This window comes from Dendrobates tinctorius, unplaced genomic scaffold, assembly GCF_039654945.1.
Source record: "Dendrobates tinctorius isolate UK_male_01 unplaced genomic scaffold, ASM3965494v1 ptg000177l, whole genome shotgun sequence".
In the NCBI taxonomy this organism is placed as follows: Eukaryota; Metazoa; Chordata; class Amphibia; order Anura; family Dendrobatidae; genus Dendrobates; species Dendrobates tinctorius.
Window position 1 is genome coordinate 19,206,301 of NW_027361844.1, and position 16,346 is coordinate 19,222,646.

Genomic DNA, 16,346 nt, shown 5'->3' on the forward strand with positions numbered 1-16,346 from the left:
ATCTACAGGAAAAAGTCTCTCTCTCTCTCCCTCCTCCTGTCCCCCAGATCTCTCTCTCTCTCTCCTCCCGTCCCCCAGATCTTTCTCTCTCTCTCTCTCTCCTCCCGTTCCCCAGATCTTTCTCTCTCTCTCCTCCCATCCCCCGGATCTCTCTCTCTCCTCCCGTCCCTTGGATCTCTCTCTCTCCTCCCATCCACCGGATCTCTCTCTCTCCTCCCGTCCCCCGGATCATCATACCTGTCTGCGTCTCTCGCCCTCTTTGCGGTCTGGCTCCTTTAAATCTTCACGACACCATATTGTCATGTCGGACGCTGTTCACACCACAGCATCCGGCAGGCAGAGGTAGTTCCATCTCCAGCCACTATAGCCTCAGTGGCGCCGGCTTGATCTTCAGGCTCTGTGGGGTTAATCCTGCTGGAGACCAGGTTGGAAGGTTAGTCACGCCCACGGTCTTTAAATAGTCATACTGGCATATGGGCGTCGCCGATTATAGCTTGTGTTTCATACCAAGTGGTTCCGGTCTGGAGTGGAGGTGTTCAAGAGAGAGAGATTCATATCTGGTGTCGTATGATCCGTCGTTATCCTTTCTCCTTCCCATATTTGTGTTTAGTTGTGCCCTGTTCACATTACTGCTTATTCCTGTGTGTGTGCGGCGCAGTGCAGTTTAAGTTCTCCCTGTCTGTCATTATTTGTGTGGGAGCTTTGGTGGTGTGACTCCTCACTGGGTGGAGGGTGGAGGGTTAAGTGCAGGGCTGAGCAGGAGATAAGGAAAGGTAGGAGGCTCAGGCATTTGCACCTTCAGCAAAAACCCTGGGTTGAGGGTCAGACAGGGTTTCCCCTAGTAAAAGGGACACCACAGGGGCCCCGGGTATTTCAGCCTTAGTTGAACTAAGCCCCCGTGACATTATAATCGGCCCACATTTTTTCAGGAGTCCATGGATCCATTAGATTCCATAACCCGCCAGTTGGCGGCGCTGTCCTTACAGGTCTCCGAGTTGAAAGGGGCAGTTCAGCAGCAGGGCCTGGTAGTAGCAAAGGTGCAAACGGCATCTGCAGGTATCGGTGCAGAGCCGAAGTTTCCGCTGCCAGAACGATTTTCAGGCGATCGCAGCAAATTTGTCGTATTTCGGGAGGCCTGCAAATTATACTTCCGCATGCGGCCAATATCCTCAGGTAATGAGGCCCAGTGAGTAGGGCTGGTGTTGTCATTACTGAGTGGTGACCCCCAAGCATGGGCATTTTCCTTACCAGCTGACTCTGCTACATTTCATTCGGTCGATAATGTTTTTTCTGCCCTCGGGCTCATTTACGATGACCCTGACCGACTGGCTCTAGCGGAATCTAAAATCCGCGCCCTCCGCCAGGGGGAGCGCTTGGCAGAAGACTATTGTTCGGAATTTCGCCGCTGGGCTGTAGACACACAGTGGAATGACCCAGCACTGCGGAGCCAGTTTATTCATGGGGTATCAGGGAGGGTGAAACAAGCCCTCCTGATGTATGAGACTCCGGCATCATTGGAGTCTGCCATGAGTTTGGTGATACGTATTGATCGCCGTTTTCGTCAGGGGGCACAGGAGACGCTACCTCTGGGGGAAAACAGAGGTGCAGGTGTGGTTGAAGTAGATGAGTCCCCTGAACCTATGCAGATTGCTGGCGTGGCACAGGTTCAGCCTCGCGCTCCGGGATTCCGGAAGCCCGGAGCATGTTTCTACTGTGGTAAAGGAGGTCATTATGTTAACGTTTGCCCGGTACTACCTAAGAGGGTCACACCGGCGGAAAACTGTTAAGCTCAGAGGGTATGGAGGAGACCCAACTGAGCGTATGCATATCCTCCATGATGGTATCTCAATGTATGCTCCCTGCCAAGGTTATTATCGCCGGCAGAGAGCTACCTATATCAGTGTTTGTGGATAGCGGTTCCGCCACCAATCTCATAGATGAGGAGTTTGCACACACCGCCGGGTTTAAGATCGGAAAACTTCCTCACCCCATACAGGTGGTGACCATTAATGCTGTTCCCCTCCCTCAAGGGGAGATTACTGAGTTTGTGGCAGAGGTGAAACTCCACATTGGGGTCCTACATTCTGAGTCGGTTACATGTAGGGTCCTCCGTAATCTCCCAGCTCAAATGGTCCTGGGTTTTCCATGGCTGTCCAGGCACAACCCGGTAATTGATTGGAAAACTCAGGACATAGTACAATGGAGTGGTTTCTGCCAAGACAATTGCTTGGCCACATGTGTGTCCGCCGTGACGCCCAGCCTGCCGGAGGCTTTGCAGGATTTCGCGGATGTTTTCTCTGAGAAGGGTTGCTCAGAACTGCCTCCACATAGAGCCTATGACTGTGCGATTAGGTTAAAACCCGGGGCCAAATTACCTAAGGCCAGGATGTTTAATATTTCTGGTCCTGAGAGACAAGCTCTGAAAGACTACATCACGGAGAGTCTGAGCAAAGGTCACATCCGGCCTTCGTCCTCGCCTGTAGCCGCGGGGTTTTTCTTCATTAAGAAGAAAGATGGGGGGTTACGCCCGTGTCTGGATTTCCGAGAGTTAAACCAGATTACTATCCGTGATCCCTACCCAATGCCGTTGATCCCGGATTTGTTCAACCAGGTAGCGGGGGCGAAATGGTTTTCCAAGCTGGACCTCAGGGGGGCGTATAACCTCATAAGGGTCCATCAGGGGGATGAGTGGAAGACGGCGTTTAACACTCCTGAGGGTCATTTTGAGAGTCTGGTTATGCCGTTTGGGTTGACCACCGCGCCTGCCGTTTTCCAACATTTTATTAATGATGTTGATGTATTTGCTCATGTCCTGGGGAGATTTGTGATTGTATACCTGGATGATATCCTCATTTATTCTAGCGATCGGGACACTCATTTGGAGCATGTTAGGCAGGTGTTACAGTTGCTCCGGGAGAACCAGCTCTATGCTAAGCTGGAAAAATGTTTATTTTTTGTCCAGGAGTTGCCCTTTTTGGGATATATTGTTTCCGCAGCCGGTTTTAAAATGGACACCGCTAAGGTGCAAGCGGTGCTGCAATGGGAGAGGCCAGAGAGTCTGAAAGCACTCCAGCGGTTCCTTGGGTTTGCGAATTATTATAGGAAATTTATAAAACACTTTTCGACTGTCGCCAAACCGCTCACGGACATGACAAAAAAGGGTCCCGATCTGGCGAACTGGCCTGAGGTGGCTATACGTGCATTTGAGCGTCTGAAGAATAGTTTTGCTTCAGCCCCCATTCTGGTGCAACCAGACGTGTCTAAACCTTTTGTGGTAGAGGTTGATGCGTCGGAGGTGGGAGTGGGGGCAGTACTGTCTCAAGGCTCGTCCTTGAGCGAGATGCATCCATGCGCCTACTTCTCCAAGAAGCTGTCGCCGGCCGAACGGAATTATGATATCGGCAACAGGGAGTTGTTGGCCATCAAACTGGCTTTTGAGGAATGGCGACACTTCTTGGAGGGGGCGGCTCACCAGGTCACAGTTATCACCGACCATAAGAATCTGCTCTACCTGGAGTCGGCCAAACGTCTGTCTCCTAGGCAGGCTCGCTGGGCATTGTTTTTTACTCGTTTCAATTTTCTTGTGACGTACCGTCCCGGGGCTAAAAACACCAAGGCGGATGCTTTGTCTAGGTGTTTTCTGAGGGGAGAACCTCGGGAAGAGCCGGTACCCATCCTCCAGAAAGGGGTAGTGGTCTCGGCTCTCACGACTGAGGTAGAGGCGGAGATTGCCGAGGCCCAAGAGGAGGTACCACCAGGTCTTCCCGCCAACAAATCATTTGTACCCCTGCATCTTCGGCTTAAGGTGTTGATGGAACACCACGATTCGGTACTGGCTGGTCACCCAGGGGTGAAGGGCACCTTAGAGCTGGTATCGCGTCGTTTCTGGTGGCCCAAAATCCGGCAGGACGTGGTCTCGTACGTGGCAGCTTGCATCACGTGCGCTAGGGCTAAGTCACCCCGAACCCGTCCTGCTGGCACGCTACAGCCTCTGGGGGTACCCAATAGGCCATGGACAAAAAATCTCCATGGATTTTATCACTGACTTGCCAGCCTCGGCAGGGAACACGGTCATCCTGGTGGTGGTTGACCGTTTTTCAAAGATGGCGCATTTTGTGGCGTTGTCTTCTTTGCCCAATGCTAAGACGTTGGCTCAGGTATTTGTGAAGGAGGTGGTCAGACTCCACGGAGTACCGTCTGACATAGTATCTGATAGGGGTACGCAATTTGTGGCGAGGTTTTGGAAAGCTTTTTGCTCAAGGTTGGGGATCAAGTTGTCACATTCATCGGCGTTTCATCCACAGTCTAATGGACAAACTGAGCGCATGAACCAAAATCTAGAACAGTATTTACGATGCTTTGTGTCCGACAACCAGGAGGATTGGTCTACTTTCCTTCCTCTGGCCGAATTCGCGTTAAATAATCACCGCCAAGAGTCATCAGGAGAGTCTCCATTCTTGTGTGTACGGTCAACATCCTCAGTTTTGTACCTTACGTCAGGGTGACTCCGGGGGTGTCCCAGAGGAGGATCAGCTAGGAGCCCAATAGTCATCAGTCTGGAGGCGGGTGAAACAGCGTTTGTTGAGCATGAGTGCCAGGTACAAACGGGTGGCTGACAGTAGACGCGTGCCAGGTCCGGACCTGTGTGTGGGTGAATGGGTGTGGTTAGCTACGAAGAACATAAAACTCAAAATCCCATCTTTAAAACTGGGTCCAAGGTTTATTGGGCCTTTTAGGATTTCTGCCATCATTAACCCAGTGGCTTATCGGTTGGAACTTCCTGCGGTGTACAGAATACATAACGTTTTTCACAGGGCTTTATTGAAAAAGGTGGTAGGCTTGGTGGACACGACGCCGATGCCACCTCCAGTCATGGTGGATGGCGATTTAGAGTTCGAGGTCGCCAAGGTAGTGGACTCTCGAGTAGTACGCCGTACTCTTCAGTATTTGGTGCACTGGCGGGGGTATGGTCCGGAGGAGAGGTCTTGGGTTCCAGCCTCAGACATACATGCGGATCGGCTGGTCAGTTCTTTTCACCGTCGTCATCCGGACAAGCCAGGTCCTATGAGTCTTGAGGGCCCTGGGGTCCCTCGTAGAAGACGGGGTACTGTCATGTCGGACGCTGTTCACACCACAGCGTCCGGCAGGCAGAGGTAGTTCCATCTCCAGCCACTATAGCCTCAGTGGCGCCGGCTTGATCTTCAGGCTCTCGGGGGTTAATCCTGCTGGAGACCAGGTTGGAAGGTTAGTCACGCCCACGGTCTTTAAATAGTCATACTGGCATATGGGCGTCGCCGATTATAGCTTGTGTTTCATACCAAGTGGTTCCGGTCTGGAGTGGAGGTGTTCAAGAGAGAGAGATTCATATCTGGTGTCGTATGATCCGTCGTTATCCTTTCTCCTTCCCATATTTGTGTTTAGTTGTGCCCTGTTCACATTACTGTTTATTCCTGTGTGTGTGCGGCGCAGTGCAGTTTAAGTTCTCCCTGTCTGTCATTATTTGTGTGGGAGCTTTGGTGGTGTGACTCCTCACTGGGTGGAGGGTGGAGGGTTAAGTGCAGGGCTGAGCAGGAGATAAGGAAAGGTAGGAGGCTCAGGCATTTGCACCTTCAGCAAAAACCCTGGGTTGAGGGTCAGACAGGGTTTCCCCTAGTAAAAGGGACACCACAGGGGCCCCGGGTATTTCAGCCTTAGTTGAACTAAGCCCCCGTGACACATATCCGGCCGTGCACATACATCCGGTGTCAGCACTGCACGCCGCATCCGGCAGTACGGCTTTTCACCGCACGGCGCCGGAACACAAAAGACGGATGTCTGAAAGTAGCCTAAGGCCTCTTTCACACTTCAGTTTTTTACAATCAGTCACAATCCGCCAGGTTTTGAAAAAAACGGATCCTCAATTTTTTTTGAGGATCCGTTTTTTTTCCCCATTGACTTGCATTAATGGCGGATTGTGACGGATTGCTGTCCGTTGCATCCGTTTTTTTTGAGGATCCGCCAAAAGTTGCTGTCCGTCACCATCCTCAAAGATTTCAAAACGGAGCTTGTAACGTTTTTTCCTCTGGCGGATCCTCCAGACACTCATTTAACCCGAAATTCTTTCTGGGTGCCGGACAAAAAAAAATCTCTCTCTCTCTCTCTCTCTCTCTCTCTCTCTCTCGTATATACACACATTTCACACGTATGTATATACACACATTGCACATACACATGAACTGTATATACGCACACATTTCACATACACATGTATATACACACACAAATGTACTGTATATACACACACATTGCACATACACATGCATATATACACACATTGCACTTACACATGTATATACACACACTGCACATATGGTACATATCAGCCTGTCTTCTCTTCAATTCCTCTAGACTCCCGCAGTTAAAAGACCTTTGGTGGCATCGTGGTCATATGAACGTAATGTCATCAAAGGTCCTTAAGTAGTCTTAACCTCGGAATACAAATGCAGGGGGGCCATAAGAAAATGGGGGCCCTAAGCATTTGCCCAATTTGCCCCTCCTTCCAACCCCGACCCTGATCTTATCTTTGGAGAAGGGTTATATTCCAATCATACTCCATAAATCCTCTAAAGTCATGCTAAGGCTTATTTTTGGAGTAGGTTTCATTTTTGGGGAAACATGGCAGCAGATATAAGAGTGCACTACGTCCAGATATATATCGGTAAGTAGTAAGCTGCTTCTAGTTGTGATTGCTGGAAGCTGTCATGTTGTGTTTTATATCTAGACTAAAGCAGATGATTTGGAGATGTATATCAGAATAAACAAAAAAAAAAATTTTTTATAACCACCGAAAAAATGATCATCGTGAATTACCTTGGGTGGAAGGCTGGGGATCTTTATAGTGACAACAAGAGAAAACTCCTCTGGGAAGAGATGACAGTTTTTGAAGAGACGTGATGATGGAAAACTAAGCACATGTGGTACTGCAGAAAGACGAAACCCACGGGCTCCCTGAGACTGCACCATCCGTAACCCTGTTAAGGACTTGTTGGGGGAGATGACATCTGACAATAAGTCCAGTGGTCGAAGATCTGTGGTGAAATTAAAACAATAATACTTTCATGCTAAATAATCTATACAAGTGTGATGCTTTTATAGGCACATCTATTAATCCTAAATTAAATTATTTATTTGGAGACGCATGGTCCAAGGTATTTTTTTATGCTCAAAGGGGTTGTCACATGAGCAAAGTACATTTTAATTAATAGATCTCAGAGTAAAAATCACTTCCACAATTGGATGTGTTAAAAAATGTTTTTGTGCTAAAATAGCCCCTACTGCGTAGTGTGTAATGGCTGTGTCTGACCATGAAGGAACATGGTCTGATCATACCACATCTCCTGGCCAGGGGAGGAATCAAAAGGTAATACCATATACAGACAGGACAGCATGGGGCACAGCTGCTGCTTTTTGTGAGGTAAAACAATTTCCTGCCTGTTTATAAACATGTTTTATCTCACAGAAAGAATCGGCTGTGATCCCATGCTGTCCTGTCTGTATATTCTTTTGCTTCCTCCCAGCCCAGGTGCTGTGGTATGGTCAGGCCATGTTCCTGCATGGCCAGACACAGCCATTGCACAGTACATAGCAGGGGTTATTTCAGCAATGGAAGATTTTTTATTTTAACACATCCAATTGTGAAACTTATTTTTATTTCAAGATCTATTCACAAAAATGTACTTTGAGCGAGGGTCAACCCATTTAAATGATCCACCAGATATACAGTGCAAAGATTTTAATATCAAACAACATTGTACTTTTATATATGCATTTTGCACTGTATACTGTAGGTGTAGGCTTATTCCGATTTTATAATATGATTACTAGGATGTGCCATCACTTTATTGAACAGGGAAATACTCTGCACAACAGCCTTTATGGCCACTCAGCTATGTAGAACCAACCCTGCAACCCCTTAAGGCTAGTTTCACACTAGCGTATCTACACGCTGCGCACGGTGCCGCTAAGCCCCGCCCCCTGCCGCGCCCCCTCCGGTCATCTCCTCCCTACTATCGCAAACGGCTGCATGTGATCTGCGCACCCTATCTTTAGCATAGGGTGCGCAGACCGTGCGCTGACCGTGCACTAGTAGGATTTTTGTGTGCGCTGCGCACTCTTGAAGGTGCGCCAAGTGCACCAAAATGCAACATGCTGCGTTCAGCGCACATCGGCACATCTTCAAAAGTGCGCAGCGCACGCAAAAATCCTACTAGCGCACGGTCTGCGCACCCTATGCTAAAGATAGGGTGCGCAGATCGCATGCAGCCGTGTGCGATAGTAGGGAGGAGATGACCGGAGGGGGCGGGCAGGGGGCGGGGCTTAGCAGCGCCATGCGTTGCGTGTAGATACGCTAGTGTGAAACTAGCCTCATTCACAGGATCAGTAGACGTCCCAGAAAATGGACCCCCTTTGACCATAAAGTGACACCATAACCTAACAATATGCCATCATTTTATAACATGGAAAAAAACCACTTTAAAGCACTACACAAATTATCTGTATCACAGGCCTAAAGATTACATCCTAAGGTACATGCATAGAAGCACACTGGAGTTCCTATTAAGACAGCCAGACACAGTAAATGGTTGTCGGCCAAGCCAGGCTTCAGCCATTCATTCAGCTGTCAGCCATCTCAATCAACTCTGCCAAATACCAGGGTGCACGTTTGGTCGAATGCTCCTGTGTTCTCTATGAGAAGACAGCAGATATACATCTTGGCCAGTGGCTTATATCCAGTTCAAAATCAATATGCAAAATCAACATCTTCACCGAAAATCAGCCTGCACCCCATACACTTTAGACTGTTGGTCTAACTTGTCAATGTTGTTGGGTGCGGCCAACATTAGTTTAATCTGTAATGGGGGGCTATACAGATATGTAGGCACTTGTTATATTTTTGAGGCACTGCATTGTCCCCTAGACACAAAGTCTTTAGGGAAGTATGTCATAAAGCCGCATGTAATTCTTTAGGTCAGTTTTGAACATTAATTTTTCACACCGTGAAATAAAAATTGACTCAAGGACTGCAGGAGAGTATACAATGAAAGATGAAATTTCCCAATGGTGTGGAACATTTGTTATTAAAGACTGCCATCTACTGTTCAGACAGAACCATGCAGAACGAGAAGAAAGAGGAAATGTTGCAGGGAGGACGAGTCTAGATGGAAGCACCTGGTCAGGTTACCTTGATGACTCAGTTCCTTGGTATAAGAAGCCAGCGCGCCAAAACAGGAGCAGATTTGGTGTCAGGAGAGGGGACGGACAGGACATCTGTTGAGGAAGACGCTGAGGTCAGTGTGCCAGACTATGGCAGGAGGCATGAACCAGTGGGCTATGGCATGCCTGGAAACAGAAACGGGTGGTGCCAGATAAGTTCCAGAATCAAGACGACACCTGTCAAAGCCCAAAGACCAGACCTGCGCTGGTCAAGACCTAGAGTCCAGACAATGCCACTGAAGAGTCAATGCCCAGCCCTCATCCCACAGGGTATGAGAGACATCCACAGTCGGTCAAGCACCGCAGATCTGTGAGAAAACTCTGCTCGGAGGTGGACTCCTGTGGTGGTGAACGTGAGGCTTGAGTGAGCCAAGCCATTACTTACGCTAATGACATACAGTACAGGGGTCAGTCGGGGGTACAACAGATGGGGTGTGGACCATCCAGAGTGCGAGAGGTACAGAGAGCATTAATTGACATCATCAAAAGGACTTGAGGCCTAGCGGAAAAAACAGAGACCCTTGACAGGACCTACTATATAAAAGGGATCGTTATAGTGGTATGCTTAGGACTGTGGACTTTGCTCTCATTAGAAGTGGGATACAGCTCTGGGAGAAATTTAGAGACCACTGCAAATGTTCAGTTTGTCTGATTTTTCTCTATATAGGTATATTTTTGAGTAAAATGTAAATTGTTCTTTTAGTCTATAAACTTCTGGCAACATGTCTTTGAATTTCCAAGCAATAAAGTTTGTATTTTTTTTTCTGACACAGAAAAATGGTCAAAATTAAAAAACAAACAGTGCTTTCAGACCTCAAATAATGCAAAGAAAACAAGTTCATAATCATTTAGAAACCACAATACTAATGTTTTAACTCAGGAAGAGTTCTGAAATCAATATTTTGTGGAGATTTAATGCGTCTTGGTATGCTTGCCACCAGTCTTTCACACTGTTTCTGACGCAAAAATTTAAGCAGTTCTTCTTGTTTGATGGCTTGTGACTATCCATCATCCTCTTAATTACATTTCAGAGGTTTTCAATGGGATTCAGGTCTGGAGAATGGGCTGCCCATGACAGGGTTTTGATGTGGTGGTCTCTTAATTTTTGCCAGCGCTGTATGTATAACACAGTGAAATCCCTCTGTAAGAGATAGTGCAATGATAACAACTGTGATATTATTGTATATTGAATATTGTACTCTGTGATTACCTTGTTATCATTGAATTACTCTTTGTTCAAATCACCCTTTTCCTGTGTTCACACCCGGTGAATAAATAGATAAGTTGGTTACTTCTACCTTGCCCTTGTCTGCGTATTGCATCCCAGTTACCTGCTTAACAGGTCTTCTAACCTGAATGCAAGATGTAAATACTTATGTCCCAAAAAAATTGAGAAAATTATTCAAGGAGTGATACCTTTATTGGCTAACCAGAGAAATTATATTCGCAAGCTTTCAAGGCTCAGAAGGCCCCTTCATCAGGCAATTACTGAGAAGAGATGGCAACATTTCTATAGGAATTAGACAAGGACATGAGATGATGCTTGCTAGAGATAGGCCATGGAAATCAAATTAAGGTTTTTGTTGTACATGTAGATGAGGTGGAAGTGTTCTACTAGACATCCAGAGACCTTTTTGTGGAGGTGTGAACTGTGTCCTTGTAATGAGTCATGTATCCAGGTGTCAAATTCAGTCCTATTGAGCCTTGAAAGCTTGCGAATATAATATCTCTGGTTAACCAATAAAGGTATCACTCCTTGAATACTTTTCTCAATTTTTGGGGGGACATAAGTATTTACATCTATTTTTCTGGCTAACACGGTACCACAATATTATTTTGTATTGTATGCAACAGATTCTTATATGCCTGTGAGTCTGTTGAGTTTCAGTTAGGAGAACCGTGCACGGTCTGTACATTGAAATTCTTCCTTGGACGCCTGAAGCAAAATATGCTACTCAGCCTTAAGCAAAATCTGTAAAATAAGAACAATTGTGGAAGTGTTCTCTCTTAGGCCTCATTCACATGTCCATGGTTGCATTATGAGGCATCCTTTTTTTCTCGGATACCACACGTGCCCATTATAACCTAAGGGGCTGCTCACATCCATGTTTTTCATCGACCATGTGTCTCTGTAAACCACAAGGAGACATGTCCATTTTTTTCCAACACCGATGACAAGGGCTCATACATGTCTATGGGTCTGTGAGAAACACGTACTGCACACGGATGAAACACAGATGTCACACGGATGGCATACACATACACACGGATGGCCAACAGTAAACTACACAGATAGGGAAAATAGAGCGTGACATGCGTACGTGTTTTACATTTGAAGGGAGCCTTAGATTCTGCGTGCCAAGAGTTTCTCTTCACTCTCCATTTGTTCGATTGTTAATTTAATGTGTTCTTTTAAATCTGTATTTACTTATTTAACTTATTTTAATAGACAATTTAAAGATTATATTAATATTCATTTCCTTATTTAGTTACTCGATTATGAAGAACTCTGGTAAGACATTCAGAAGTTTTCTGACTATTTGCAGACATAACTGGGCACAACACTGTGGTATAATAACAGTAACATGCTGCAGATTAAAGTGAATCACGGCACCTTTTATGTTAGCTGTCAATCATCAGTGACAAAAGCAAGGCGTCTTCAGCTGATCAAATAAACGACATTCAGGCAAAGATCTGACAGCTGCAAACCAGTCAAATAAAAACAAGTGGTTATGAAGGAGGCTGTTCCCCAGCCAGTGCCAGCTGCGCAGACCCGGCATCAGACACAGGCTCCTCTACACCTGACTCACACCGCCTTATCAGTTCTATGCAGCATGGTACTGTTGAGTCAAACAATGCTTGATACCGACTTTGATCCACATTAACATTGGCAAGTTGGACATGCTTATGACTTGCAATAATCCAATAGGCAAAATACAAATCAATTTAATGACAACACGATATGGCAAGCTTTATACTAGTGTGCACACAACTACTGTAACTTTTGAATAGGATAGATCTATTTTTATTTTCTTTCTTTAGTAAGGGACAATAAAGGAGGTATTTAGGTGTTAATTTAAATTGAAGCTTATTTAATATTGAATTACAGACCGTATATATACAGTTGAAACTAGAGGTTTACATTTACTATATAAAAAGAAACATGCATGTTTTTCCCTTTTTAGGTCAATTAGGATTACTATAATTATTAATATTTGCCAAATGCCAGGAGAGAGAGAGAATGTTAAGGCATTTTTATTACTTACTGAAAAGTCAAAAGTTTATACACACTAATATTACTATGCCTTTAAACAATTTTCTACTGCCCATATGATGATGTCATGTGTCTGGAAGCTTCTGATAGTTTTTTTTTTGCAACATCTGAGTTAATTAGAGACACACCTGTGGATGTATTTTAATGCACACCTGAATCACCCTGCTTCTTTGTGTAGCATCGGGGGGGAAGTCTCAAGAAATCAGCCAAGATATCCTTAAGAGAATTGTGGATTTGCACAAGTCTGGCTCATCCTTGGGTACTGTTTCAAGATACCTGAAGGTGCCGCATTCATCTGTACAAACAATTATTCATAAGTACAAACAAGATGGGAATGTCCAACCATCTTGCCGCTCAGGAAGGAGACGGGTTCCATGTCCCAGAGATGAACGTGCTTTGGTCCGACATGTGCATATCAACCAAAGGACAAAAGCAAAAGACCTTGTAAAGATGATAGCAGAAGCTGGTAAAGGTCCCGTCACACATAAAGATGCACCAGCGATCCCGACAACGATACAACCTTGTCAGGATCGCTGGTGCATCGCTACATGATCGCTGGTGAGCTGCCAAACAGGCAGCTCACCAGCGATCAGCACCAGCGAGGACGCTGGTCTCTAAGGTGAATATCGGGTTACTAAGCGGCGCGCGTCACTTAGTTACCCGATGTGTACCTTAGATACCTGCGTGCTCGTGCCGGGAGCTGCCAGCACGCAGGTTTCTAAGGTACACATTGGGTAACTAAGTGACGAGCGCCGCTTAGTGACCCAATATTTACCTTAGAGACCAGCTCCCAGCGCCTGCTTAGAGCGCTGGGAGCCTCGCTGATCGTTGGCTCCCGCTGCTACACGCAACGATGCGCGCTGGCCAGCGGGAGACCAGCGATCAAAAAATGGCCCAGGCCGATCGAGCACGATCAGCGATACCCGGCGGGGGGGGGCGTTCACTGATCCCCGTCACACACAGCGATCTCGCTGGTGATATCGCTGTGGCGTCACAAATTAACGATCTCGCTAGCAAGATCGCTGTGTGTGACGGAGTCTTAAGATTGTGTCCATATCCACAGTGAAATGAATACTGTAACAACATGGGCTGAAATACCACTCTGCCAGGAAGAAGCCATTTCTCCAAAAGAAACATAAACAAGCCAGACCTTAGTTTTTAGAGACATATCTTGAAGTCTGATGAAACTAAAATTCAACTTTTTTGGCATAATGAACATCATTACATTTGGAGGAAGAAGGGAGAAGCTCGGTGTTAGGCGTCTGGGTTCTGTGTCTGCTCTGCAGGAATCCAGAGCCTCACATTCTGCAGTCTCCTGCTGTCTATCTACTGCAGAGAAGATTACTTTGCAGCAGACCGCTCCAGAGACTAAGTTCCTCTGTGCTCCTACTTGGCATGCTCACGAGGCGATCTCCCATTGGAGATCGGGAGTCATGTGCCCAGGTCCTGCTCCAGATCTCATTGGTCCATCTCGGAGATCTGGAAGGTCCCGCACGGCTATAATAAGCGTGCATGACCGTTCGGCCATGTGCTATTATAGACTTTTCAAGCTAAATGTGTGAATGGTGACGGATGTATGACTCTGGTGACTGACTGATTTGAAACCCCTTCCCTCTGATATTATGCATGTGGACAGGGATTTAGTGCAGCAGTCACCGCCAGTCAGTGGCAAGCCTTAGGCCACTGTGCATACCGCACCTCTACTCTAGCGTCCGACATTGCGCCTGCCTCCTTGCTTTGTCGACTAGCGGCTGTGCCCTACGCTGCGCTGCAGTTGCAGTCCTCCCTGGCGCCCACAGTAGCGACACCGCACACACGGTAGGTCTAGACGGACGCAGCTCCTATGCCTTGGGTCCTGCTACTGTGACCAGATACCGTGTGTGCATTTCCCTGTGGTCTGTGACACTAACAGGCTCAGCGTTTTCGTATGTTTATGTTGCGGCACCTCTGTGTGTGAACAGAGCCCGCTTTGCGCACTTCGGGTGAAGTCTAACCCGTGCGCATTATACCGCCATATTGCTCGTCTGTCATTACCTAGCAGCGGTGTAACACCTACTGCACGGTGGACCCCGAGCGGCGAACGCACTTTATTATTTATTTTTATTTAGTGCGTTCCGCCATTACTAACTCTCGAAAGCCTAAGAACACCATCCCAACTGCGAAACACGGGGGTGGCAGTTTCACATTGTGAGGATGTTTTGAGGGACTGGTGCAAAGTTTTGACTTTGCAGTAATAAAAATTTCTTAAACCATTCTCTCTCTAATTATTTTGGCATTTGGCAAATATTAATAATTATGGTATTCCTAATTGACCTAAACCGGGAAAGGTTTATTCTGGGTTCAGGACAGATATTGAGAAAAGCATGCACAAGTGTCTTTGTATATAGTGTATGTAAACTTCTAGTTTCAACTGGATATATACAGTATATATAGTGTGGCTGGGACTTGTAGTGCCTCTCGGACAGGGAATCCATGTGTTATTGCATAGTGCTGATCATAATCAGTTGTAGATAGCTCTCTGCTGTGGACCTTGGACAGAGCCACACCCCATTTAAACTCCCAGCTGTGTGTTTCAAGCTGACAGTTATAAAAAAAATGCTACTCAAGTTGGTCTGCTACCCTGCTTCTTATATCTTACGTTTCTTAGTTCCTGACCTTGGCTCTTATTTTTGACTAACCATCTGCTTCAAAAGTCTATATCTGACCCAACATCACAACATTTCCTTGTCAGGTTGCACCATGCCCAAAGTAAGCGTATCACGTGCGGATGGTACCCAGGGTCTGGAGGAGAGCAGACTCTCCTCCAGGCCCTGGGTGCCATATCCTTGTTAAAAAAAGGAAATAAAATAAAAAAATCGTGATATTCTCACCTTCCGGTGGCCCCCGCAGCCTTCCCAGGCCTCAGCGATGCTCCCGGCAAGTCCCGTTCCCAGCGATGCCTTGCGACAATGACCTGTGATGACGTAGCGGTCTCGTGTGATGCTATGTCATCTGGGGTCATTGTCGCAAGGCATCGCTGGGAACGGGAGTTGCTGGGAGCATTGCGAGGATCGGGAAGGCTGCGGGGGCCGCCGGAAGGTGAGAATAACATGATTTTTTTTTAAAAAATATTTTTAACATTATATCTTTGTACTATTGATGCCGCATAGGCAGCATCAATAGTAAAAAGTTGGTCACACTTGTCAAACACTATGTTTGACGAGTGTGACCAACCTGTCAATCAGTTTTCCAAGTGATCTGTAGCATCTGTAGCTAATTACGGTTGCAAAATTCTAGTTTTTCACGGGAATTCCGCATACGTATTTCCCGCGGCAGGGAGATTCAGAATTGCCGCTGAAATTTCCGCTGCAATTCCGCATGTGTGCACATAGCCTTACACTTGCTAAGAAATGCTGCACTACGGTGTTTGTTGACTTCCCATACTCTGAACCAAAGATCCTCCAACAGATATCCTTTATGTATATAAGATTTACAACTGGCTATACAAAACTCTGATTCTGACTCAATTTCATGGTTTATTTAGGATTGACAAATTCTATATATAATAATTTCTCAATAAGTTAAAAAATAATAGGATATTGTTCAATACTGCATTTAGGATATCATTGACTGTTCATGTGGAGTCCTAAAGTCAGTGGAGAAAAGCTTCCATTGTACAGTGGTGTCAGGGAAGTGTAAGGATCAAAAACATATCAAGATTCTTCTGGATAGAAGAGCTAATCCAGCTCTTTGTTCCTTTAAAATCCATCATTTATTGAAGCAAACTTTAAAATCCAGCATCATGACATACAACATAAGTGTCTCCAACTTCCCCAAGGAT

General features: G+C 46.3%; 1 protein-coding gene across 1 annotated transcript in view; it reads right to left on the minus strand.

Moving 5' to 3' along the window:
- TSPEAR (thrombospondin type laminin G domain and EAR repeats) overlaps positions 1-16,346 on the minus strand; it is a 248,864-nt gene that overhangs the window by 151,759 nt on the left and 80,759 nt on the right. The window contains exon 2 of the mRNA XM_073551427.1: positions 6,850-7,067. Within this exon, the coding sequence (XP_073407528.1) occupies positions 6,850-7,067 (218 nt within the window). The remainder of the gene's footprint in view (positions 1-6,849; positions 7,068-16,346) is intronic.